The sequence below is a fragment of the Epinephelus moara genome, chromosome 9 (assembly GCF_006386435.1).
Source record: "Epinephelus moara isolate mb chromosome 9, YSFRI_EMoa_1.0, whole genome shotgun sequence".
NCBI lineage: Eukaryota > Metazoa > Chordata > Actinopteri > Perciformes > Serranidae > Epinephelus > Epinephelus moara.
Window position 1 is genome coordinate 15219424 of NC_065514.1, and position 27214 is coordinate 15246637.

At 41.0% G+C, this 27214-nt stretch overlaps 3 protein-coding genes and 1 non-coding gene across 6 annotated transcripts; 1 reads left to right on the top strand and 3 right to left on the bottom strand.

Moving 5' to 3' along the window:
- Positions 1-2137: 2137 nt before the first annotated feature.
- On the bottom strand, positions 2138-6657 carry nefla (neurofilament light chain a). Its single transcript, XM_050053059.1, has 6 exons — positions 6580-6657; positions 5673-5798; positions 4068-5352; positions 3791-3915; positions 2878-3350; positions 2138-2789 (listed from the first exon to the last, which is right to left on the bottom strand). The coding sequence occupies exons 3-6, from the start codon at positions 5109-5111 to the stop codon at positions 2410-2412; spliced, it is 2022 nt and encodes a 673-aa protein (XP_049909016.1). The 5' UTR covers positions 5112-5352; positions 5673-5798; positions 6580-6657; the 3' UTR covers positions 2138-2409.
- A 6747-nt stretch (positions 6658-13404) lies between these two features.
- Positions 13405-15417, top strand: pgam2 (phosphoglycerate mutase 2 (muscle)). The gene is made up of 3 exons (XM_050053068.1): positions 13405-13933; positions 14098-14278; positions 14921-15417. The coding sequence occupies exons 1-3, from the start codon at positions 13517-13519 to the stop codon at positions 15088-15090; spliced, it is 768 nt and encodes a 255-aa protein (XP_049909025.1). The 5' UTR covers positions 13405-13516; the 3' UTR covers positions 15091-15417.
- Positions 15418-17104: 1687 nt separating this feature from the next.
- LOC126395525 (syntaxin-2-like) lies at positions 17105-23970 on the bottom strand. Of its 3 annotated transcripts, none has more exons than XM_050053065.1 (9): positions 23920-23970; positions 23542-23613; positions 23328-23427; positions 21470-21544; positions 20615-20688; positions 20308-20416; positions 18390-18463; positions 18107-18244; positions 17105-18012 (listed from the first exon to the last, which is right to left on the bottom strand). In XM_050053065.1, exons 2-9 carry the CDS (start codon positions 23590-23592, stop codon positions 17815-17817), a joined length of 819 nt encoding a protein of 272 aa, XP_049909022.1. In that variant the 5' UTR covers positions 23593-23613; positions 23920-23970; the 3' UTR covers positions 17105-17814. The 3 variants fall into 3 exon arrangements, with proteins under 3 accessions (XP_049909022.1, XP_049909024.1, XP_049909023.1); XM_050053067.1 differs by having other exon boundaries at positions 23542-23610; positions 23920-23964; XM_050053066.1 differs by having other exon boundaries at positions 23542-23698; positions 23920-23935.
- Positions 23971-24981: 1011 nt separating this feature from the next.
- On the bottom strand, positions 24982-25063 carry trnas-cga (transfer RNA serine (anticodon CGA)). Its single transcript has one exon. It is a non-coding gene; the product is annotated as a tRNA-Ser (tRNA).
- Positions 25064-27214: the final 2151 nt, after the last annotated feature.

Here is a 27214-nt window from a genome sequence, read left to right on the forward strand (position 1 = left end):
CAGTCCTTTATAGTAAGGTGTGCTTGCATTTATACAGTTTCTTATTATAATTTTGGATGCAATAAGGAAGCCTTTAAGAGCCAGCCCAAACTGTGTAAGTCCAGCTAGAAGAACAGATTCATACAGGTAGACAGATGGGAGTTGTAACGGCAGCTAACAGTAGCTAATGTTAGCTAGCATGTGCTACAGGTCATTTGAGAGTAGCAAAGTAGAGTCAGAGTGCGTTTACTTGCTTATGAATTAGTGGAGGGAAAGGTGTGTGGACGGGACAGGTGAGTTTTTAAAAAACAAAACAAAGAGAAGTTTACTAGTTATTATAGTTTGGTTCGCTTGCCAACACTGTCAACAGCAGCAGCAGCCGGTTGTCGTCATACACGCTAAATCGTTATTCTCATAACTCATAAACCTGAACACACAGTACACACAGACACACATTTCCAGTGTTCATTGTGAGTGCATTAATTCGCTTTGAAATCATAAAGACGCTTATTATAACTCCAGAACTTACCTACAAATCCTCACGTTTATTTAAGTTTTCTTCTGTGTCAAATTAATCCAGTGATATTTATCTCCACATCCATAGGTACACTGCTAACAAGCTATGCTAACAGCTAATTCTCAAATGTTTTATTAACGGCAATTTGTCAAAATGTAAGCCGCCAGTGCCCTTGAATAAAAATTATTAATTATTAATAATAATCATTAATAATGATAATTGTAAGCCACCATAGGCTAAAAAAAGCAGCAAATGATTAATGATTAAATACTTCCTGTTTATATCCACCAATGCATCATGGGAGTTCCAAAACTGGGGGTGCGTTCCACTTACTTTTTCTTTTTACTTGAAGTAGGTGCTACAACTGACCTTGAAAAGTATGTACAACTGTCTCATAACATTACACCTTGAACTTTTACCCTCTTGCTCTTTCATCTGTTACCATGGAGATAAAAGAAAAACGCCACTTACCAAGAGAGCTCTGTTGTTGTTACTTTGCAATGTACTGTATGTAGTTTGACTTTTAAGTTATAACTGCACAGGTTGTAGATTCTAACAGTGAAATTACATCTGCAGCTCTCTGTCATTCTTATTTTCTAGTTATGTCCTGTTGTTGTTTACAGTAGGCCTAGTTGTAATTATTTTTGTTCACTTAAACAATTAGTAGTCCTATTATACTATTAGACTGGTCACCAGTTACTTGAATACACTGTCATCTGTTATTGTGACTTCTGACAGCTGTCAATCTGTTTGTGGCTTAGTCTATGTGACATATGCATACTGCAAAATTGGACTGGATGTAGTAGAACATCCTGGTATTTTTGGCATACTGCATTTCACCTGCTTTCTATTACTACTAAATCTTTTTCTGGCATACTATATAGTATGGTAGTATGAGTGATTATGTGATTGTAGCCCAAATAGAAGTAGTCAGTGTTGGGAAGGTTGAAATGCACCAGGTTACAGACTACTAATTACCTTGTCAAACATACAATAAGCAATGTAATTATTTTATTTACTTCAGAGTATTGTAACTTAATAAATTTGATTACTTTTTGATTACTGTTTTTAACAAATGTTTAAGCAATAAAGCTAAAATAAATCTCCAGAAATAGGCTATGCCAAAAGAAACAGAATGGATGTTATATTCTACACCAAAAAGCTTATACATATACAGTATGTATGTAGCCTTTGTAATCAACAATATTTTGATTAGCAGCTGTAATTTAATTACATATTTTTTCTCTGTAACTGATTACAATTAAATTTACGTGTAATGTAATTACAAAGCTCTGTTGCATGTAACTAGTTACTCCCCAACACTGATAGTGGTAGAAGTATGAAGTATCAGGATTTTGCATTTAAATGGTTGGGGAGTTGTTTTAGGGGCCACATTTGTCTCAGTTGTGTCTGACAGAGGGCCTTTGGGCATCACAATACATACTGAATTTGTTAGGATATAATGAGCTACTGCCAGTGTTTCTAATCACCTGATCATCTGGAAATGTGAAATTAGTGAATACCACATGCTCAAATCTCTAAACAACCACTAAACAACAGCATTTACAGAAGCTTATACTGTATATCTTCATGTACTTGTCAGGTACACGAAGATACAGCTCAAAATCAGTGACACACATGGCTTTAAGAGGTGTTTATTTACCACCAAAAACTCACACACTCGCGTCTGCTTTCAGCAATTACACATATTACATTCAATCAGTAAGTGTGCAACCAGACCTTTATGGACTACTCTGGATATTGGCAAGCAGTTAACCTTGATTTGTTGCTGTAAATGGCTATTGGACTGATTTATTGAGCACCATGTTAACAAGCAGATTTGCGAGGAGAGCGTAGATGCCTCTACAGGTTATCGAGCTAATGGACAGTCTTCACTGAAGTTTGCTTCTGGCCTACTTTTTACCCTTTGTGCTCTTTTCTTCGGCAGCCTCGGCTTTGGCTGCTTTGACCTCCTCTTTCTCCTTTTTGGCATCGGCTTTGTCGTCTGTCTTCGGAGCAGCTTTGTCCTCTTTGTCGTCGGCTTTGTCGTCGGCTTTGTCGTCTTTCTTGGCATCGGCTTTATCTTCTTTCTCTTCGCTCTTTTTTGCTTCTTCCTTCTCCTCTTTTTCCTCTTCTTTTGCTTCTTCCTCTTTGTCATCGCCTCCTTCTGGTTTTACCTCCTCTTGTGCTTCCTCTTTGGTCTCAGCCTCCTCTTCTCCTTTTTCCTCTTTCTCTCCCTCCTCTTCGGCGGCCTCTTCTGTCACCTCTTCTGTTTGCTGCTCTTCATCACCACCTGTATCAGCAGATGAGAATTTTATTACTTTTCATCATGATCATAATAATTCATGTTTAATTGAGAAATGTGAAAACAATGCACTAACCCTCTTCACCCTCTTTGGCCTCCTCCTCTCCTTCCTTAGCCTCCTCTTCATCTTCTTTCTCTTTATCTCCCTCCTCCTCTCCTCCCTCTTCTTCCTCCTTCTCCTCCTCTTCCTCCTTTGTCTCCTCTGCCTCCTCTCCTCCCTCCTCTTCTTCCTTCTCCTCCTCCTCTGCTTCCTCCTTTACCTCCTCCTTTACCTCCTCCTCTGCCTCTGCCTCTGCCTCTGCCTCTGCCTCCTCCTCTTCAGCTGGTGGGCTGGCCTCTGCTTGCTGGGTCTGGCTGGCGGAGATGATCCCCTCGGTGGTGCTGACAGAGCTGAGCAGACGTGATGTCATCAGGTAGGAGGTGCCAGAGCTCAGGCTGGAGAGGACGGGCCGGGCGAAGGAGGGCGCTGAGAAACTTTGGCTGTACAGAGAGGACACACCCCCGGACACTCCCACGCTGAAGCGAGACTCCTCCCCTTCCAGCAGCTTCCTGTAGAGGTTGGTGTAAAGACAGGAGATGAGTGCTACAGTGGATGGGAGCTCAGTTAGTGGGCAGAATGTGGAAAGTGAACATTATACTGATAAATCTTACCAAGGCTTTATCCCGGAAGTTGTTTACCAAAATAAAAGTGGTCTGACCTTTTTGACCTTTCCTATCCTGAGAGCCTAAACCAACATAAATCGCTTATACATTTGGTTTTGCCATAAGTTTGCAGACCTATCCACATAAAAAGAAACATGAGAAATACAGTAGGTTTGTTCGACCATGTGAGTAAATGTTAAGAAATATTTTGACCTCAGATGACCTTGTGAATGACCTCTAAATCTCTCTAAAATGTCCCCATAAAACCATGCTGAAATCAACACTAATAACTTGACCTCTTTGCTGTCTTTTCATTTTCAAAAATCCTCACTGTTGTTATTTCTCACCTGTATGCAGCGATCTCGATGTCCAGAGCCATCTTGACATTCAGTAGGTCCTGGTACTCTTTCAGGTAGCGAGCCATTTCCTGTTTGGTGCCCCTCAGCTCACTCTCCAGCTCTGCAATGGTGTCCTGAATAGAAAAAGTCAAGTCAGGACAGAAGGACATAAAAGATGAAAACAAATGAAACACAGTGATAGCTTTACAGATTAAAAGCCCCAAAAATCAAAGCATCTGAATAATTAATAACATTGTGATAGAGTACATCTGTGACCATTACTGACATGCATAGCATCTATCTCAGCTCTCTGCTTGTCCTCGATCTCGTGCAGCTGCTTCTCCAGGGAGTTGTTGAGGGCCCTGCACGCATCGATCTCAAGCAGGCGGGACTGGAGCTGGCGTCGGTACTCTCCCGCTTCATCCTTGGAGCTTCTCACGGCGTCGCTGTGCTGGGCCACGGTTTCAGTCATGGAGCCCACCTTCCCTCTGAACCACTCCTCTGCTGCTTGCATGTTTCTCGCTGCCAGCCTTTCATACTGGGACCGGATGTCCCTGAGAGCCCCGGAGAGGTCGGGGGTTGCGGCCTCAGACTCTACTGCCACTTGGACGCCCAGCTGAACCTGGGCCTGAAGCTCAACCACCTCGCCTTCGTGGATCCTCTTGAGGAAGGCCAGCTCCTCCAGCAGGGTTTCGACACTCTTCTCCAGCTCGGCCTTAGCTAAGGCAGCCTGGTCAGCCTCACGACGGGCATCCATCAGCCTGCCCTCGGCCTCTTCACGAGCCAGCACTTCCTCCTCATATCGACTCTGCAGGGCACTCAGGGTTTGTTCCAGTCGCTCTCTCTGTCCCAGGACGGCCTGTTGTTCTGCCCTGGCCTCATCCACAGCAGCTCTCAGGGAGCGGGCCTCTTGCTCGTAAAGCGCCCTCAGGCGGGACGGCTCAGCGTGCCTCTGCCTCAGCAGCAGTAGCTCTGCCTCCAGTGCACGGTTCTGCTGCTCCAGCTCACGCACCCTCTCAATGAAGCCAGCAAAGCGGTCGTTGAGGTCCTGCAGCTGGCTGCGCTCTTGGGTGCGTACAGCGCGGAACTCAGAGCTGATCTGAGCAGCCTGGCTGAGCTCCAGCTCCAGGGAAGAGGCTGGTGAGGAGGAGGAGAGCAGCACCCGGCCGGGAGAGGAGTACTGCAGACGGGAGGAGGACAGCGGGGCGGCGTGGGAAGAGTAGACAGAGTGGGTCCTCCCTCTGGTCACCACGACACGAGGGGGGGCCTCGACATACCAGCGTCTGTATGACGAGGAGGAGTAGTAGGGGTCATATCCGATGCTACTCATGGCTGAGTGGTGGGAGGACAGGCTGCTCTCCCTCTCCTCTTTGTGTATGTGTGTGTGTGTGTGTGTGTGTGTGGAGGTGTGTGAAGGGCTCAGGTTTAAGCCTCGACTGCCTGCCTGCTGCAGCAGCCCGTGCTTTTATAGCAGGATGGTGAGCTCTGACGCAAGCGCTTTCCCCAAACTCTGACAATGCAGGCTTGATAGGCTTACACTGCAATGGCAAGATGTTGAACAGAGAGGGTCCCTGGGAACGAGCGTAGAAGGGATTCGAGTCAAAGATAGGGAGAGGAAAAGACAGGAGGGAAGAGGTCGTAAACTTACATGATATGGATCCGTACTTCTGTTTATCTTGTCATAACTATAACGTTCATCTGAGGTAAGTTTCTAGATCTAGACAGCAGATAAATCACAGAGTAGCAAGAACGCAAATACATACAAAACAAGAAATAGGGCATGTCACCATTTTAAACATAGAACCTGAACCTGCAGCAATACTGCAAATATATGGGATACATTTTGTGAGGAGTTTCATATACTACCGCAAATAACATGGCAAAAACATACTTGTTGTGCTGCCCTTACTGCAGGAGAGGGAGAGAGGGGAGGGGGGGGTTGTCCTGATTTAACAACCGTGACACAGCATCTCTCCTTCTGGTGGAGAGCAGAACTACAGCCACAACCTCAAAAGACCTGCAACGATAAAATCCCACCCAAACAGAGGGTTAAGACGTCACATGTTGCAGACACCATACACAATGTAGGGCAGGCAAACCCAAGTAATATTAATATACTTTCAAATTTCTTCGTCCATCAGTGAACCCTTATGGAAAACTAACAGCATATAAACAAACATGGGTGGTCATGTCTTGAATCTGGCAGTTATTCAAGGTAATTACATTTTGTTTTTTGCATAGATTAAAACCCTAAAATGTGATGACAACATTGCATTGTCTGTGCCGGTGTCACAAGACGTGTACAATACATATCAAATAACGTATATAATGTTATCTTTATGTTGTCCTCTTAAAAATATGCACTACTGTTGTTTTGTTTTCCTGTGCAGCTGTGTAAAAGGAAAGGTTTTTATCTGTTAAAGAAAAGCCTGTCAGGTTGTTCTTTCAGTTCTATAAAAGACAAACAGTCCCTCTCATCTGCAGCACAGATACCCTGGCAGGTCAATTACACCCAGCTGCTGACATGCATTTTCCTTTCTTGTGTGACTGGTGAGTGAGTGTGTGTGTGTGTGTGTGTATGTGCAGGTATGCAGTAGCTTAAGGAAAGTTCATGCTGGGAAATTCATCCTGCATTCGAGCTCCATGCATAAATGAACTGTATTGCAGTGCTTTGCAGCAATATCTGTGTTTGTGTGTGTGGTGTGCACGTGCGTGCGTCTTGTGTGTGTCTTTGTTCATGATCCATAGTGTGAATGCTCCAGTAATCTGCCTATGCAGCAAAGGCCCCCGGTACTTACAGACAGTGCTGCGCCCAAACAGAAGTGAGGCAGGCAGCGAGAGGTGGGGGACTTCAGCGGGCGCTGCATGGACTCTGCTGCAGGCTGAGTCATCGTAACAGTTGTGATCACACAAACTCCCCTGTGTACACTCTTTCCCACCCCAACAGCAGTCTGACAATCTGCACCGGGGCGATTTTTGGCAGACAAGATGCTTACAGGACCTGGGGAAATGAAAGAGGGAAAGTAGAACATTAACTTCTCTTACCCGACAAATTAACTCACTTATAGTGCTAATTTTCTAGGTCTTGCTTGTTCTCCCTGTGAAGCTGATTAACATAAGAGATCAGAGTGTCAAATTATTACCATTAGATTTCCTAGTAACTCCAGGCATCAAGGCTAAACTAATGACAGCATCAAAACTGTTAAAAACTGCAGCCTTGTAATGCACAACCTTATATTCCAAGCCTTCCAACCTCAGTATATAATCAACAGTTGTTCTCTTGCTGTTCTGTACATGTAGATACACATCCTCTTATATGTCTTAAGGGAATACTTTACCCCCAAATGATTTGTTTATTAGTATCTCATTCTCTTAGGTTAAATTCGTGAGGAAAACTGTAGAAAGCCATAGAATTTTTGATGAATTTAAGACAGGTGATGCCATTTAACACTAGCAAAACTACATATGACGCTAAGTGTTTTAAAGTTATATATTGGCAGTTACAGGCCCTTAAATTGTACAGGATCACTGATTCACTGGCATTGGCACATGCTTGGTGGCAAAAGTGAGGTTAAATAGCTATAAATAGTATTTATTTACTCTTTATGGGCACATTGTTAATCTTCTTTTGGCCACTAGGGGCACTCTGAATCACAAGCTGACAGATACACAGCCTCCCTCCACCATTAATAATACTCACTGTTTGATCATTTACCTGACAAAGAACAGAAAAAGCTTTAATTCAGTGTCTCTGGTGTTAGAATTCTGGCACCACAACACATGCATTGTTTCAGAACAACAAACATAACATTCTGGCAAACAAACAAACAAAAAACCCACTATAACCATACATTTTGTTGCATCTCACATTATGAATAAGCTACTGCAGTGCAATCAGTTTCAGCGCTTGCTTTCACATTCAGTGCTTATGCAGGTATACAGGTCTTAAAGAGAAAATAGTGCATCAGCTTGATACAATGCACCAGAACCCAGTGTAACATTACACCTGGCCCACTATGAACCCAAACTCTGATTTAACAGAGTAAATGTTAACTTATTTCCGGACACCTAATAAATACAAGTACAAATTTCTTCTGTTCTCCACCTATCAGGTCTCTAGCAACTCCTGAAGACAATATATGGCTATTTAGCTGCTATATGTTTGACACCGATAGATTACTGAATGGCCCAACTGGGCCCAGACCCAGGGGCCGCAAGTATCAGAGGCCAACCTGGCCTTTGTCACTCAAATTAACATGTACCAACCAGGAAGAGGCTCAAAATGACTACAAAGAGATACAAAGGAACTACAAAAAGAGAACCAGAACAACTAAAAGAGCCACAAAATGACCAAAAAAGACAAATACACCTCAAAGACATGCAAATAAACCTTAAAGAGACATGAAACGACCATAAAGAGCTGCAAAATGACTACAAAGAGACACTAAATAACTGCAAAGAGTTACAAAATTACCAAAAAAGACACAAATTTACCTCAAACAAACACAAAATGACCATAAAGAGATGCAAAGGAACTACAAAGAAACACAAATTAACCACAAAGACACAATTATACCTCAAAGATACATAAAACAATCATAAAGGGATACAAAGGAACTGCAAATAGATACAAAACAAATACACAAACTCACAAAATGACCAAAAAAAGACACAATTATACCTCAAAGAGAATCAGAAGGACCTCAAAGAGACACAAAACAACCACAGAAAATGCAAAGGAACAACAAAGATACACAAAACAACCACAAGGACACAATTATACCTCAAAGAGACATAGAATGACCGTACAGAGATTCAAAGGAACTACAACTAGATACAAAATGACTACAAAAAGACACAAATATGCCTCAAAGAGAAACAGAATGACCTCAAGGAGACACAAAACAACCAAACAAAGATGCAAAGGAACTGCAAAAACAAACAAAACAACCAGAGGGACACAGTTATACCTCAAAGAGACACAAAACAACCACAAAGAGATGCTAAGGAACTATAAAGAGACACAAAGGACCTACAAATAGACACAAAATGGCCACACGGACACAATTATACCTCAAAGAGACAAAACAAGCATAAAGAGATGCAAAGAAGCTGCAAATAGATGCAAGAAGAATACAAAGAGTCACAAAATGACCAGAGGGACACAATTATACCTCAAAGAGACATCAAATGACAATACAGAGATTCAAAGGAACTGCAACTAGATACAAAACGACTACAAAAAGTCACAAAATGACCAAAAAAAAAGACAGTTATACCTCAAAGAGACACAAAACAACCACAAAGAGATGCTAAGGAACTACAAAGAGACACAAAGGACCTACAAATAGACACAAAATGGCCACAAGGATACAGTTATACCTCAAAGAGACACAAAACAAGCATTAAGAGATGCAAAGAGGCTGCAAATAGATGCAAGAAGAATACAAAGCGACACAAAATGACCAGAAGACACAAATATACCTCAAACAGAAACAGAATGACCTCCAAAAGACACAAAATGACCATAAAGAGATGCAAAGGAACTGCAAATACACAAAAAACAACTACAAAGAGTCACAAAATGACCAAAACAGACACAAATATACCTCAAAGAGAAACAGAATGACCTCAAATAGACATAAAACGAACACAGAAGGATTGCAAAGGAACTACAAAGAGACACAAAACAACCACAATGAGATGCAACCAAACTAGAGAGAGACACAAAACAACCAGAAGGACACGATTATACCCCAAAGAGACACAAAGCGACCACAAAGAGATGCACAGGAACTACAAAGAGACACAAAACAACCCAAGGGACACGACTGTACCTCAAAAAGACACAAAACAACCAGAAGGACACAATTATACCCCAAAGAGACAAAGCGACCTCAAAGACATGCAAAAGAACTACAACGAGACACAAATGACCACAAGTACACAGAGAACGACCACAAAGAGAAACAAACTACAAAAAGATGCTTTACAACTACAAAGAGATGCAAAAGAGAGAAAAAAAGGCAAAAGCACCACAAAATCTGTGTGTCTTGCTCCTGTGTAGGAGAGGTGGTGGGGCCTCAGGTTTATCTGTGCCCGGGGGCCCATTGTCTCAAAATCCGCCCATAATGTTTGACTGCAGTATGTTCAGCAGCCACTCTGTAACTATATCTGTCAGCGCTTTGCTTGGCAGGAAGCAAACAGCTTGTTTACCAGCTCTTGTTTTGCTGGAAAATGGTTTCCTACAGGAGCTGAGCAGCAAATCTGACATAGGACCAAAACCTTGCAGCAGAGCTAGATATTAGTCTTCATTAGTGCAGCTTTGAGAACCATATTTTCATGTTAATTTTATTAACGTCAGTTCCCCACAGAACCAGTGACCCAGCTAAAACAGGCACATCCAGTGTTTTTCTTGCAGCATCATCCTTGTTAGTTCCCACTTTGTACCACACAGTAACCTAACCCTCATCAGGATCACATGATGCTGCTTGGCCGCACGCCTGGAATCCCATTAATATCATATTTTCAGACTATTGTATTTCTCTCTTTTTTTTTCTATATATGGATGATAATTTGATTGGGAGTGGCAAGAGACACTGACTTTGCCTGATAGCTTTGGCTCCGTGGCTTAGTTTCCAAGCTTTATCAGCACTTCTATCTCCGTCCTGTGAGTGTGAGTGCTTCCCAACATTGAATTTCATGAAGGATACTGCAGAATATTCGCCTTCGATTATTTGTCTCGGTGGTGTATAATATTTCCAGTAGGACTCAACTTCAGACACGGCTGGAATCATTAAGTATAATAAAAGTATGTTGTAGTGATACTGAGACAGAGCAACTTCCTGTCAGAGAGCAGAGCTTTGATTTTTGGTTTGCAGTCAGCCCCATGCTTGTACAGCATATACAGCTGCTGCGACATATAATGTGCTATAGGTACAGTCTTTCTCAAACTACAGTGTGACATGTTGCATGGTGCATGTTAAAGGGTATTTGTGTAAATGATCCTAGAGCAGCTCCTAGAGGTGATGGACAGAAATAGCACTTTAAAAATCCCCCTGTTTAAGATTTAACAGAGACTTTATGATTATTTTTCAGGTTGGACCACATGGAGCCCTCATGATGGAGGGCCAGGATGCAGTAAACTGTTTTAAACTGACAAACTTTTGTACACTGATTTTATGCCTTTTGGTGCATCTTTACCCTGTTGTTTTCTCAATTGAGCTGGTATTCTTCCTCTGGCCTTTGAGGTTGGGTGATTCAGGAGGTTGGGTGATTAGTTGTATGATTTGGGTGAAATCAAAAGTGAGTCCTGCTACACAGTTAATGTCTCTGTGAATGATCTATGAAGACTGTTTCACACAATGATGGTCTGATTATGTAGGATGCTTGTGTCGCTTTTTTTATTTTTATTTTTTATTTTTTATGTTGTCAGATAATGTGTACGCTGGACTCTGGTTCTGGCTTGTTTGATTTAATAATGTCTTGTAAGAACATGAAGGCTGGGCATAATTGTTTTGCATGACAAAATAATAATACTAATAATAATAATAATAATTTAACAAATTATTGTAAAGGGGTGCCTGCAGGTTCCTAAAAAGAAATAAAATATCTTCAATTCACTTACATAAATAGACGTTAATAGTGATCAAACAGTCTTAAATTTGAATCTGTAAAGTCTTAATTGCCATAAACATTTCATCTATTATTTTATTTATCTAGCTTTCATTTCTTTTGTCACAATAAGTCCAAGACTATAATACTGTCTTTTGACTTTATAATAATAATAAATAATAATAATAATAATAACAAGAATATTAATCTATATTTATGAAGCACTTTTCAAAACAGAGTGCTTTACATGTCAATAATTAAAACAGACAAGACATGAAAACAACTTTTAAAAGAACTGATAAAACACTTTAGTGTATAAAAACTAAGGAAACAAAAGACTTAAAACTCAAGTAAAATCAGGAAAGGCCCTTTGATGAAAGTAGTTTTTTAAAGTTTTAAGAAGGGACTTAAAGATCACTGACTTGGCTGACCTGATTTCCCCAGGCAGACTGTTCCAGAGCCTCTGAGCCCTGACACCAATTGCTCTGTCCCCTTAAGTTTTCAGCCAGACCTCTGCCTGAGGACCTCAAAGTACGTCCTGGTGTGTACGGCACTAAGAGGTTGGAGATACAGCTATACTTGCACTTAGCTGTTGGCAAAATGTAGCTGAACTTAACTCATTCTAGTAACCATATTCCTACATAAAACCTACCTTTGCCCAGAACCACATATGCACTACTTACCTTTATACTTACTTGCAATGCTTGACTAAGAAAAAGATGATTGGCCCAAAAATTAGTCTTAAATTTGGTTTAAAAGTATCTTGAAAAAGTCTTAAAAAGCATTCAATTTAAGTGTCTCATACCTGTAGACACTCTTTTACAGGTTTCCCACATGTTTTTACCAATTAATTTTCAGAACTTTTCCATAATAATTTACCTCATTTCCATACTAGTAGTAGTAGTAACAGGCAGGTCTGTTCTTCTCAGGCATTTAGCTACTAGCAACTAGCTGCATACTCCAACAGACCAGACCAACACATACCACACTCCTTTTTGGAGGATAGAAAACCAAAAGATCCTGTGGATGTCAATGCAGTTTGACATGTGCTTGGATTATAATTTTGATAAGTTTATATTAATTTACTTCTTGTCAAACAAAAATTTGTTGAATGCACATGTCCTACAACTATTTCGTGACCTTGCTTTACCCTTTTTGGCATTTTCCTGTTTTTCTCCTGATGTGACAGCTTGTTTCTTTTCCCCAAAAGGGGGCGTGGCCTTGACACAACGCTGGTCTGGTCTATATGTATTACATGACAATGGTCACGCGCAGCCCTAGAGTTTAAATAAGTAATACTAGTAACATAATTCATGTAATGTTAGACATGTTTTGGGATTCCTATGAACATATTTTAAATAACAAAACTATGTAAATTCAAAACATTTCCAAACCATTTCCAGGCCTGGAACTCTGTCAAATTTCATAACTTTTCCAGGGATTTCATGACTGCGGGAACCCCACTTGTAACAATGCTTGTTATTCGTAGTAATAAGAATAGTAGCTGCAGCTGTGGTGGTCAGTTAGTTGCATCATTGTGTTGCTACATGTACAGTAAGAGACAGCTCATGAGTGCACACTGTGAGCAGCTGTTAATTCAGCTGTGTTTTGGCAACATGTTGTGTTTTCCCCTATCGCAGTGTAGCCTTGCTGTCATTGTTATACAAGCAACAAATGCCCTGTGAACAAATGTCATCGTAGCTAAACATATGAAGTGTAATGAGCTGCAGTTTCTCTCTCACTGATGAAACTGTTCATCTCAGAGTGAGGAGCCTCTCTGCAGCCAACTCTGATCTTTACACTTTTGTTCCACACACCTCAGTTTAAAAGTCATGTTGCTATTTTGGCTTAATGTCTGACCTCTGGCCTTCCCAGCCACCACATGTCCCACCAGCCCAGCACAGGTCTGGCTCCATTGGCTGCTCATGTGTGTCCATCAGAGCATGAATGCCTCTCACAGGTGCAGAGCAGAGGAGGCCTGTCTGCTGTGCACTGCCACTGTCCAGGCTGCTATAAAAAGAGCGTGGCATGCTGGTCTGTGCTCACTGTTGGTTAGCCAGTGTGTGCACAACTTAGAAGGGCTGAGGGAACCGTGTTTGGTCTAAGACTCACACTGTAAACATGGCTGGTGTCCATCGCTTGGTTATCGTCCGCCACGGCGAGAGCTCCTGGAACCAGGAGAACCGCTTCTGCGGCTGGTTCGACGCTGACCTCAGTGAGAAGGGCGTGGACGAGGCCAGGCGTGGAGCCCAGGCTATCAAGGATGCAGGCCTCAAGTTCGACGTGTGCTACACCTCCGTGCTGAAACGTGCCATCAAAACCCTGTGGACCATCATGGAGACCACGGACCAGATGTGGCTGCCTGTGATTCGTACCTGGCGTCTGAATGAGCGTCACTACGGAGGCCTCACCGGTCTCAACAAGGCGGAGACAGCTGAGAAGCACGGTGAGGAACAGGTGAAGATCTGGCGCCGTTCCTTTGACATCCCACCTCCAGTCATGGACAAGGACCACCCTTACCACAAAATCATCAGTGAGGTGAGACAACTACACGAAAAGATGTGCTGAATAATTCAGAATGAGCAACACACTCAGCTGAACACCATAAAACAGCAGCTGACATTTTGAGTGCTCCAGTGTTATGTAACTTCTGTCAACTGTTGTGGGTGTAAAACACTGTCTACTATTCTTACCACCTCCAGTCCCGGCGCTATAAGGGTCTGAAGCCCGGTGAGCTCCCCACATGTGAGTCACTGAAGGACACCATCGCCCGCGCTCTTCCTTTCTGGAACGACGTCATCGCTCCTGAAATCAAGGCGGGAAAGAACGTCATCATCGCTGCCCACGGCAACAGCCTCCGTGGCATCGTCAAGCACTTGGAGGGTGAGCATTACAGTTTGTAGGTGGATAAAAAAAAGCAGAAGAAAGTTCTGCAGCAAAAAGAAGACGTGAATGCCGACATAAAGTCAAACACAACAAAATAACCAAATATTTGAGTTTGAAAATAGCTTGCATTTGCATACAAGGCCTCAATAATCAGACACTTGTCTTTGCAAACACACACACACACACACACACACACACACACACACACACAGTCGTGGATTACAGAGCATAAAAATAGCCTGCAGGGACTCAGCTGAGAGACAGGGGAGAGGGTCATGAGTGTGGTTCTCATTACAGTCACGACCTTTCTGTAGAAAGGTTGTACTTTTTCGAGGGGTGGCCAGACATGGATAAGGGAGTTGTTCAGCCAGAAGGCCTAAAGGGCAGTAGTAAATGTCAGATAGGAAGGGTGGGTGTGGAGGCTGTGGGAAATGAGTAGATCAGGTTTCTTAGATTGTAAAAAACAGATTGCTTTAATCAAAATAACTTCCAATCAGATACAAAGAAAAGTGCAGATTGCTTTTATTATGCAAGATCATTGTCCTTCCTGTCTGCCTCGCTGGGCACCAGACAGCCTTTTATTGGATCAATTACATTCCCGTTCTGTCTGCTGATCTGCGTGTCTGCCTGTCTTCCTAGGTATGTCTGATGCAGCCATCATGGAGCTGAACCTGCCCACAGGAATCCCAATTGTCTACGAGCTGGACGCAAACCTGAAGCCCATAAAGCCCATGTCTTTCCTCGGTGATGAGGAGACCGTAAAGAAGGCCATGGAGGCCGTGGCCGCCCAGGGCAAAGCCAAGAAGTAAGCCCGAGGCTCTGTGAGAAGGCAGAAAAAAAGACTGTTCCCCCCCTTTTGTCCTTCAACTCTTCCTCCTGTCCATTTGTCCATCCTTGTAGTCCATTCCAACTGGGGAAATGTTTAATGGTTCTTTTGGAGACGAGCCATTTTCAGCACATTAGCCCTGTTTGTTTAAATGACAGACAGAGAGATGAGCCGTCAATCAAAGCGGACAGCCGGCCCTGATATTTTATGCAGCCACACATCACTCAGCCCTTTTAAATTGTGGTTAAGCCCCATGTTGAGGGCGTCACCACCCTGGCACAACCAATAAAGAAACCATGTTTTTACGTAGGCCTGTGTCTGTGTCATTTTTCTTCTTTATCTTATGTCGCTTTCTCCTTTTTCTTTCTTCAAATTACACTGTCATTCTTGTCTGTTACTCCTCCCTCCGTTTCCCATTTGGAAATCAGTGGTTTCAGCAAAGTGCAAAGGTGCTGCGAAATGTTATCCCGGAGGTAGAGAGGAGGGGGGAAGGAGAGACTCTGAGAGACAAGTCATTGGGTTCGCCCTGGCAGCATTCCCATGATGCAGGGAAGACCTTGTATAAGAGTTTTTGCCTGTCCTCCCTTATCACACTGAGGAGCACGCTGGTGAAGAATAATTCTGAGCAATTACCTATCATACATAACCTACACACAGGTGACTAATTAAAGCACAAACCTGAATAATGAATACATATGCTTCAATACAATTAGCATCCCCCTGGCATTGCTAATTGGGAAACATTGCCTGTTAGCAGTGGTCTGTCTCAGGACGATAATGTCTCCATGAGAGCATAAAGGATCGCAGAACAGTTGAGTGACAATTATGTAAATCATATGCTAAGACCTTTGCAGTCACTATATTTCTCCAATAGAGATTTTGGGCTGATGTTATCGAGCTCTTTCCACCAACACCACATCAAAACACTGAATGAGAAAATATGTTTTGGTAGATAACCATCCCTCCAGTAGAGTTCCAGAGACTTAAAAAATCCATGCCATAGAAAGTTGAAGTTGTTCTTTCGGCTTGTGTTGGCCAAACTTTAAGGGTAAGTTGGGTATTTTTCAACCTGGACCCTCTTTTCCCATATTTGTGTCTAAGTGACGAATGGGAACAGCGGTTTTTGAGATTGGTAGTGCCCCAGTATTGCGTGGGCTGTAGCTGCTGTTCTGTTGATTTATGCCACCTTGTTGAAAAACTGCCATGGTAGTGTGAATTGCCGACAAATCTATGCAAACATTATCACAAACAGGGGTAAGTGTACTGTAAGAATATGAGGATCATATTTCTTTACTGTGTTATAATATATTTATTTGAGATTTTAGGGGTAGTGTACTGTAACCCCAATTGTTTAATGCAGTGATTCCCAACTGATTCAGCCACAGGGTCCAGATTTCTCCTTACTCATTAGTTCAAGGTCCACACAGTTTAATATATTCAGCGCCATACTGGCGCTTGGCCATATTGTCGAGCTAGTGTGCTGTCTGTCAAGTAGATGCATCTACAGCACTTCAAAATAAAAGCTCTCTGCCAGAAATTCACTGTACTTAATGTGTTTTTTTGCAACCTTGACACGTTTGCGAATTACTTGTGGTCCATTAAGAATGGACCCACGACCCACTTTTGGACTGCGACCCACCAGTTGGGAACCACTGCTTTAATGCAGCCACTACTACACTACTACTCAGTACTGGACCAACTTCAAAATTCTTGTCTTCATTTGTCATTTAGACACAAGGACATGGGAAAATAGGGCCCAAGTTCAAAAATACTGAGACTTTATGCTGATTTTCCCTTTAATTTGTATGTACATCACCATGAAAGACCTTATAGATCTGCTTTCCTTGTTTTGAAGGACCATGCGTTCGTGCGGCAGGGTTGGGGGGACTTTTAGACCTCTTGATATTTCTGTATACCATATTATGATTTATTCCAGTTTGTGTAGTCACAGCAATACTTTTTCTTCTTTCATTCATGTTACAATAAAACACCAGAAATAACTGAGTAAAGTAGCTGCACCACGAGTTTATTTTAGGTGTAGGTCTTACAGTTTATCCTAAAGCATTACAGACATCTCTTACTGAGTATTAGACAACATCACATTACATTGCATTAGTAAAACACACAGCATCAGACAAAAACAGCTCAGCAGGACTGCAGAGAGAAAGGAAGGTAAGTGATGCTGGTAGTTTTAATGTTGTTCTGCCACCTACTGGCCAGTCAGGGGAACTCCAGCTGACTGTAAGTAGTGAATTAATGAGCAAATCCATCCAGACGGTGTCGTACATCTAAAAATGTAGCTTGGGTTACTGTGGTTAAAGACTTTTGTGTTATTGTAATGCCATGTCTGACACCTTAAGTCTCAGCACTGGGAGTGTGTAAACAGTGACTGACAAGTGAGTTAAAATTCTGATGTTTTTTTAAGGGTTGTACACTGCATTTGTTCCTTTGATGGCCCACAGTTGGCCTCAGAAGCTGATTTGCCAGGTTTGTCCACATCACCCCCTCAGCTGACAGGTCGTTATCATGGCAGTTCATATTCACTTACTTAAAAAACAACAGCTTCCTCATTATACTTTCGAAGGCGTTTGAGGGGGCAGACAGGCACTGTACCATAAATGAGATGAAAAGTATAGTTCCACCGAGCACAGGCTTTGATGTTCATCAGGACGCTTGGTGCAGTCACTGTTCAAACAGGTTCAGGAGCTCAGTCATGGTTTGAGTCTGAGGGGTTTTGATCTGCGGCAGTGGTTTTCCTCTTGAAAGGCTTGAAGAAGCTCGGCAGAGATGCTATCTTGTGTGGGTTTTTCTTGTATGTGACTGCTTTATAGGTTTCTGCTTTGGACTTGTCTACGTACTCTGCAGCGCTCGTCACATTCTTTTCTATGTTGTTGATCAACTCCCCCTGATAAAGGGAAAACAGCATTAACACCAGTCACATAAGTATTTTCTTTTATCTTAGTCGTCATGAACGTTCCCAAATGAGGCAGCCGTCTTACCTGAATCTCCAGCAGCATGGCAGTGTCAGCAAATATCTCGTGCAGCTCTCTGATGCTGGACTCGAGACTGATGATGTCCTGATGACGGGACTCAATCTCACTCAGAGCCTGGCTTGAAATTCGAGCGTTAGAGCTGACCTGTATGGGAAAAGCACACCAGTTGTTTTTATAATAATCTAATCAGCCTCACATAACATCCTAACTGCATATCTATGTAATCGACAGCAAAGACAAAATTACAGCAGCATTTTTTGTGCCAAGAACTGAGGGAAATTCCACTAACGTCAGATATGAAGATGGCAAGATTGTCACGGTGCAGCATCTCCTCCAGCTCTTCATCTGTGGTCACTTTATCCACTGAAATTGCAACAAAACTGATGAGTTAATAAGATTTTTCTGCGACTGTACAGGTAAGTTTAATAGGCTGTTGAATCAGAAATATAAATTTTAAACAAAAGTTTGTTGGCTTAAATCTTAAATGATCTGTCACAAAATAGACAACCACAATCACGCTACACTTTTTTGTGTTGTGTCTTTGTAAGTGAGCTGACAGAAGTGTACACAGGGTTCCCACACATTTTTAGCAATGAATTTTCAAAACTTGTACATAATTTTTTCATAATATTTTACCCCATTTCCAAGACTTTATTTAAGTAGTTTAAAATAGGTAGGTCTGTATCGTGATACAGCCATACATTATTAGCCCTTTAAACCTGAGCAAATTTGATTGATTTTCCTTCAGAAACACAGGAAGAAGGCAATAAACAACAAAAAAAGAAATGACCCGGAAAAAAAAACCCCACAGAAAAATAAAAACTATTTTTTATTTTTTTTAAAAAGGAAAAGAAAGTTAAAAAAAATACATTAAAAACAAATTAAAAACCAAAAAAACAAACAAACAAGATAACGATCTGGAAAAAAAGTGCTTAAAAATTCTAATAATTCTGTATCATAATTTTAAATGTCATAATAATAATAATAATAACAATAATAATAATAATAAATATAGTTTTCCCTAGCTTTTGTCTTTTTCCTCCAGTTTTCTTTTTAAATATATTTTTCAAAATTTATTTCTTCTTTTTTTTTTTGGTTAAATGGTTTTGAAGGTTTTTTCAAAGATTGCATTTATTGTATTTATGTGTTGTATTGACTGTATGCACCATGGTGGACTAGCGCTCCTAATTTCGTTGTATTGTAAAGTACAATGACAATAAAGGCATTCGATTCAATTCAAAAACTTGTGAAAGGTGTCTGAAAGCGGCACAAAAAAGTGATGTCACTCCAGGTTTAAAGGGTTAAGCATGCACTTCCAGGCATTTGGGGATAAGCAAACTGCTAGTGCCAACCTTTATCACTTGTCAGACATTCCCACCTCCAACTAGCTGCATAGACCCACTACAATAGAGCAGAGCGGCACATAGGTTTATTTTGCAAAACGTCAAGGCCACACCCCTTTTGATGGGTTAAAAATCCTGTAGATATCAATGCAATTTGACATGTTTGGATTGTTATGTTGACAAGTTTGTGTTAATCTATTTTTTTTTATTAAACATTTGTTCTATAGACATGTAAAGTTAGACAGGATTTTGTATTTTTCTGGACATATTTTAAACAATAGCCATACAAAATGTAACTTTAAACTTTCCAAAAACATTCTGTCAATTCCAAACCATTTCCAGGCCTGGAAAACTTTTTTATTTTTAATTTCATAACTTCTCCAGGGATTTCATGACTGTGGGAACCCTGTAGTCAGTATGTGTTTTTGGATGTTCACCACAGGATGGCGTTATTACACCTCTGCTCTCTAATGCTGCGTCACTTTCAAGTCACCAATACCAATGAAGTATAGTGTAGATTTACAGCACAGCTTGTGTGTAATCTGAGGGGAAAATAGTTTGATGGATGGAAATTTAATGCTGAGCTTCCTATTAAAGGCAATGAAGTAACTAGGAAAGAAAAAATAATATTACCTCCTCAACACTGTACCATCTCTGCCTATCTGAGGAGTATCAGTACAGAAACACATCCACATCACACGTTTTCTAGCTAATAATGAGTTGGCAGAAATTCCTTCCTCTCTAAAATCCAATAAGTGTGCTGGCATGATAAGATCTGGGTGTATGATGAAGTCCATTTACACAACACTGAGCAGAGTGGGGGGAGGGACAAGTGTTTTGTGTGTTTAGTTTTTGGCAACTCACCAATCTCCAGCTGTCTCTGAATTTGTGCTTTGCATTTCTCCCTGAAAGAGATCTGCGCTTTATGGTGGCTCTTCATGACTTCAGCAAAGCAGCGGGTCAGGTGTGAGTGCTGGTGGAAGGCAGTCAGGAGAAATTGAAATCAGATTATTAAACCAGAAATGAAAGGAATTAATATATGTCTTTACACAGACCATTGCCAGAGGTGATTGTGTCAGGTGTGTAAAGATTGAGGCCTCTTTGTAATAACTCAGAGGAGACCGTCTTTATGCACCCGAAATATTACAGGAAATGGAAAGTACTGCCAGACCTGGTTTTTGTGAATACGCTGAATTACAGAGGCACTTTTACGGTTTTCATCCACAGGCATGTTCTCCTGCATTGCTGAAAGAAGTAATAAGCACAGAACCCATTTAAAACTTAAACACACTATTCATAACCCTGTGCATGCAGTCATGGCAAACATGTTGGTTAAATTAGGGGCTCCACACCTCCTTAAACCTTAAAGCCAAGGACTTTTCAAGGACTTTTGCAGCATAGTAAGACACAGATCAAATTTAATCACTATTACAACACAGAATTTCTATGATGAGAAGTAGCAGGCTTTACAGAGACTCACACACAACAATTAAAAAAGCAAGTGAGGCTTGAATGTGTGAACACTTCTCTGTTGTGCTGTGCTACGGTGACAGCAGACAATATCAAATGCAAGCACTTTCAATGACCCATGTCTATTTATTTCTTTTTTCAAACTTTAAAGTTGATTTCCACCTCAAATTCACAAACTTTCAAGACCCGTGGGAGCCACGAGACACAGTCAGTTATGATGTTTGTGTAACTTCTGTATCTTCAGTTGGGGTGTTGTAAGTCTCAGAGAGCATGTTTACTGGTGATCAGTAGAGTGAAGTACAGTAGTCTTCCCTTTTCTGCCCATTTGCAAGTCAAATTCTGTGTTATGAACTCTGCAGCGGCAGAAATTGAGGAAGAGGAATGTGCTGCACACTAGTTCCTCCCCACTGTCTTAAACGATGAGGGTACACAGCCACATATGGATAAGAACTAGTTGTGTTAGGTCCCAGTTACAGTATGAGACAAATCATTATCTACTGTACAGAAGCACATTTTGCAAAGATGAAAAAACAAAACAAAAATGATCTCAACTCACATTTTAGTTTGGCTCGGACCAAGTTGGCGTTCTTCTTGATGTCACTGTTCAGCAGCTCCAGCTTGTCTTTTTTTCCTGAGGACATCATAAGTTCACTTCACAGACGAAATTATTTCAATCATGTGCAGCATTTCCTGCAATAACTCTGACGACCTCTCAACTTTAAGATACAGACTGTAATAGATGACAATCAACTGAAGAATGGCTGGACTTTATATGTATTATACTAGGTCTGCAACTAACGATTTTTTTCATTGTCGACTAATCCGTCAATTATTTTTTGCGATTTGTCAACTAATGATTTTATCGAAAAATGTGTTAAAATGTTGAAAAATGTCGGTCTGTCTCTCCCAAACCCCAAAATGATGTCATCTAATGTCTTGTTTCGTACCAAAGAGTTTCAGCTCACCGTCATGGGAGAGTGTGTAAAGCTGCCAATATCTGAACGTAAGAAGCTGCAATAAGAGTATTTTGGGGTACTTTTATAGTACTTCTCTATGGAAAATGACTCAAACCGATTAGTTGACTACTAAAATAGTCACCGATTATTTTAATAGTTGATTAGTCGACTAATCGTTGCAGCCCTATATTATACACAAAGTTATTTTATCTTCCCTTGTATTTTTTTTTTAAATAATTATTTCGTTTTTAAGGTTTGTTTTCGATTCAATTTCGTTTCAGTTAGTTTTTTAATGTTTAGATTTAGTTTAGAGCTTGTTAGCTTCAGTATACGTTTGAGTTTTTCAAAATTATAATGTTGGGGTTGTTTGTCAAGCATGAGATTTAAGAAGTTCAGAATAGCTCCACGATCTGAGCTACCTCATATATTCATTCACCATTTACTGTTCTTGTCTGGTATACAAGCTGCTATTCTAATTGTCGCATATTTGCACCATTTGAATTGACTGCGTTTACATCTTTTCACTGCTCTTATTCAATTGTATTTTGTATTCCCTCTTCTATTTTATACTTATCCTTTTGCAAAGTCTGCACCGTGAGACCATGCAGAGTGAAACGTTGTTTTGATTCTCTGTATGTCTGTTAGATAACTGTAGAATTGACAATAAAGCCTCTTGACTCTTGAACAGGTATTACAATACAAACACAGCACTTTGTGAAGGCAACTGACTCACAGCCTCAATAAATATGAGCACAATGGCCCCTCATGCTTGTTGTGTGGACAAATTTGACCGAATTGAGAATAAAACTAATGACATTTACTATTCTTTTATTTAATTTTGGTTAGTTTTTCCACACATGCAGTAACATTTCAGCTAGTTTTTGTCTAAAGTCTAGTATCTATTTCAGTTTGCTAAAATGTTTTTACACCTACTTTAGTTTAGTTTTGTAAAGTTTAATAACATCATAAAAGCAGTTTTGTATCATTTTACCTCAAAAGATGCCAGACCTCCTTTCTCACATGGAGGGTGGAAAGCACCTGCAGCCACATGTTGGATATGGTTTTCAGTTGCTGTCTGGCTTGTTGTTGATGTTTTATCATTGTAGAGTAGCATACGTGTGTATACAGATTCTTATCTATGTCTTTAAACAAACATTACATTTTAGCCCTAAACATCTAATTTACTTTTGTATTTCCATAGAACACCTGTCACCCCCTCTATACACACACACACACACACACACACACACACACAGGCACAGGTGTGTTTGTCAAAGGCAGTTTGTCTTGTCACTGCTGTGTGCCCTGAAGGAGGAGACTCATCTCTGAGAGCATCACAACAACAGTACAGGCATCAAGTTTCTACTCTGCTATAACTTGAACACTTGTTTGACTCATAGGCACAACTATAACAGGACATGCACGTTCAACCATGATGATGGTGCTTTGTTTATTTACTCTTGTCTTGGTTAGGGGAGGAAAGGATGGCGCCATGTCTCCTGTCCACCTCCTCTGCTTGGCAGGAGATTTTTTCAATGAGGCTTCTCACCTCCTCCACCTACAGTACACACACACACAAACACATACACACACACACACACACATAGAAAGGCTTACATTAGACTGCTAGTTATGACAAGCCAGCGACAGACCCAAGCTGTGTGAGGTGTACCGTTTGGAAGAAGTCCTCCATGTTGTGTGTGCTCTCTGCTGTATCCGTCATATCATCCTGTTAGTGCTGCTGCTGTTCAGAGGAAAGACTCCATTAGGCTTCTTTAAAATGGCCACCTGTTGCTCAAATGCAGTCCTTTACAGGTTGGTAGCACCTGCTACGTTTATATGGACGAGTTAAAATGAAAAGGGAGATAAAAATACGCTGCTATCAGAAGCTTTTCTGCTCACGCGACGTTTAAAACACCCCAAAACAGTTTTAACTTGCTGTAACTACTCACAGCTGCCCCGCTTTATCATTAACACAAAGTACAGTAAGCTATTTCCGATATTTCTGCTACTTTCTGTTACAGTATTGACGATAACAGTCGACCTCTACCTGCTCTGTGTCCTCTGTCGCCTCAGCTCACCTGTGTAATAAAGAGCGCGTGCACGCAGGCGCGTTCCCGTCAAGCAAACAAAGAGCTGTCCAACACCTGTGTGTTCAGAGCGACACTGAGCAGGTTGGACGACTGTAGTGTCTGTTCATGGGATTAGATATTAAACTATTACTATGTGTAGTAAACGTCTGTCTGGGTTTAATGTGTTGGAAAGTTACTGTATTTGTGGGTGGAGTATGCGATAATACTGTAGCCTACCTGAGGGAGGCGCTACACCTCGATTAATAACTAATGGCCAGTAAGGTTAATTATTTCCCTTAGATTCCTCTGTGTATGTTAAAGTTACACTAAATGTTCCTGCATGTTAGGATCAGGAGGCAATCCAGGCTCTCCAAAAATAAAGCCCTGACAAAGACCTGCAATGGTTGAAACCTGTTGGCTCTTTATATGATTTAGTCACTACAATGAAGGCTTTTTTGAATACTTCTGTCTTTGTTATCTCTATTTTTGGAGTGCCTTGGTTGACTTCCTGTGTATCCTGTTGTTTCTCATTCTCCATGAACACCTGACACAAGGTTTTGATCTATGTTTGATCGTACAGAGTAACCTGTCTTCTCTCTCTTGATAAATATAAGGCCTTAAAAGTCATTATATTGACTTGAATGCCTTTATTGTCATTGTACTTTATAATACAAAGAAATTAGGAGTGCTACCCCACCATGGTGCTTACACTAAATACAATAAATACAACATAAAAAAAGGAAACATGAATAAAAAAATAACAATAAAAGAGCAATAATGAAATAAAGTGCAGGTGTTGATGTGCGTGAGATGGCAGGAAGTGGAGTGAATTTGTTAAACTACGTTTGTTTAGTGAGTTGGGAAGAAGCTATTTGTGAATCTGGTGGTTCTGGATTTGATGGACCTATTTTAACATTTATACTTTATTAATTCCCAAGGGGGAAATTCAATCTTTTCACTCTGTTGTCATATACATACACACAAAGGCCTGAAATACTACTACTACTACTACCACCACCACCACCCCCCCAAAGGAAATACGTCACGAACAGGATTCGAACCTGTGCGGGGAAACCCCATTGGATTTCGAGTCCAACGCCTTAACCTCTCGGCCACCGTGACTTGCATATTCTGATGTTACAGAATAACATACCACTGAACTAAATACTGTCTTTTCACTTTATACTTGCACTCATTACTTATCACTTACTGTATGCTCTGATTAATTTGACTTAGATTCTCATATGACTGTTTTTATTTTACTATCCCTGTGTTTTGAAGCACTTTGGTCAAAGTTTGCTGTTTTTAAATGTGCTTTATAAATAAATCTGACTTGACTTGATTTACCCATATGTTTATTACCGAACAGGTCTACCAAGCTCAGGAGCCTAAGGGGTCAGGGGGCCCTTGTTAAAGGGCTTAGTCATTTATATCAACCTGGTCTCATCCCAAAGTTGTCGAATACCGGCGCCTGGGCAGTGACTTTGGTGTCAGACACCAACAACAAAAGCAGGCCTCACGCTGGCATGATACGCGGCCGGGCTGGATCTGTGTGTAATGGTGCCTGACAGCATCAGGGGGGACATACTCATATGTACACGTGAAAAGGCTACAACAAAGTGAAGAAATGTGACGAGGTTGGAGTGAGAATTGGTTGCTCATGTTAATAACAGAGTCCAAAAAGTCCTAAGTAAAATAAAAACCTAGTTCAAACATTCACTTTGAATATGTCACAAGAAAGAAACCATGCAGAGAAAAACGGTCACAGGCTTTGGGATGAGGATTGCAGGGTTCTTTCCAACATCTGCCCACAGATAAATAGATATACTTAATTAAACTAACTCCTAAATCTCAAAGGTGTGTTTGTGTTCTGTTTTTTTCCCACAAGAGTCCACTGTCTTTAGGATACGTTTTGACAACTATATTCAACACACTATATTAAGTTTATCTCCTCAATGTCTTAGTCTACAAACTCAAAACAATATGGCTTTTCCCTTAAGTACATGACAGCACGCACAGGTGCCAAACCGAGCTGTGGGATCTCTGCCAGCTCTCATTTGTACTGTTTATATAATGGCAAACATCCAAGTCAACGGTGCTTACTAACCTGCTGTTGCCTGAACTGAAACTGTAAACTTTCAGGCTTATTATAGCACAGTTTGCACAGGTGCAGCTCAGTAGCACAAGGGATGTCTGCATCTTCTAACAAATGATGGACTTGTAATTTATGGAACAGAGTGCTTGTTGTGGTACAGACTGACGCACTGCAGTCTCAAAATGGATCCTAGGTGAAGTTACGGATGAATTGTTGAGGGAGTCAGACATTTTCTAGGCCCAATTCAAAATCTTAAAATTACACTAATGAGGCTCTGGCGAAAGTTCGGTCAGGAAGACTTTTCATGCTCAGGCTGTAAGTTTCTTTCTCACCCTGCCATTCACTCCTTGCACGTTTGCTCACTCACTATCTCTAGGTGTCATTGTCTGGGTAGGTCAACTGAATCATCAGCCAATTCACAACTGACAACACAGCGACACACCTTCTCTGTCAGCCTATCATCTTACTGCTCCTCATTATAAACATGGTTCTTTCTCTGCCGTAGTTCTCTCTAGCTGTAGTTGTGCGCACCCTCCACATCCTCATCACCACCTAGTCTTTACTGATTCATCAGCCTCATCCACCTCATCGGCCATCAGCCTCAGAGTCATCAGCCATCACCAACACTAGTGTCTGGACTCTACAGGGGGATTTATCCTGCTGCTGTTCAGACGTCCCTCAATCACAAAATATCTCCCTCTGGTGTCCAAGAGCCAAAGACTTCTGTTAGAACTTAATCAACACAAATCATCTGTTAATCTGTATACTAATTTTCTGTATTGAATATAATCTTTACTTCATCTGTCTCTCCTGATTTACATGGTTCGCCTGCATTAAAAAAAAGCCATGTTAAATTGAAAACAAGCGGCTTTGTTCTCTGAATGCTGACTTATTTAAACATCTCTACATTGCTGTACATCTAACAGAACCTTTGTCACAGCAGGGTGATGCAAAATTAGCTTTTTGTCCACTGGCCAAATGGCTACTGAATGTTCCAACTTGTAAAAAAAATTAGCATTGATGATCATATTTAATGTTAGCCAACATAAATCAAACATTACAGCCTTTAATATAGACTAATAAGATGCAGTATATATTACAGCGACAAATGAGCTAGAAACACAAGATCTTTGGATCTAATGATCACATCAATTCAGCTGTGACATGCACAGCTGTGA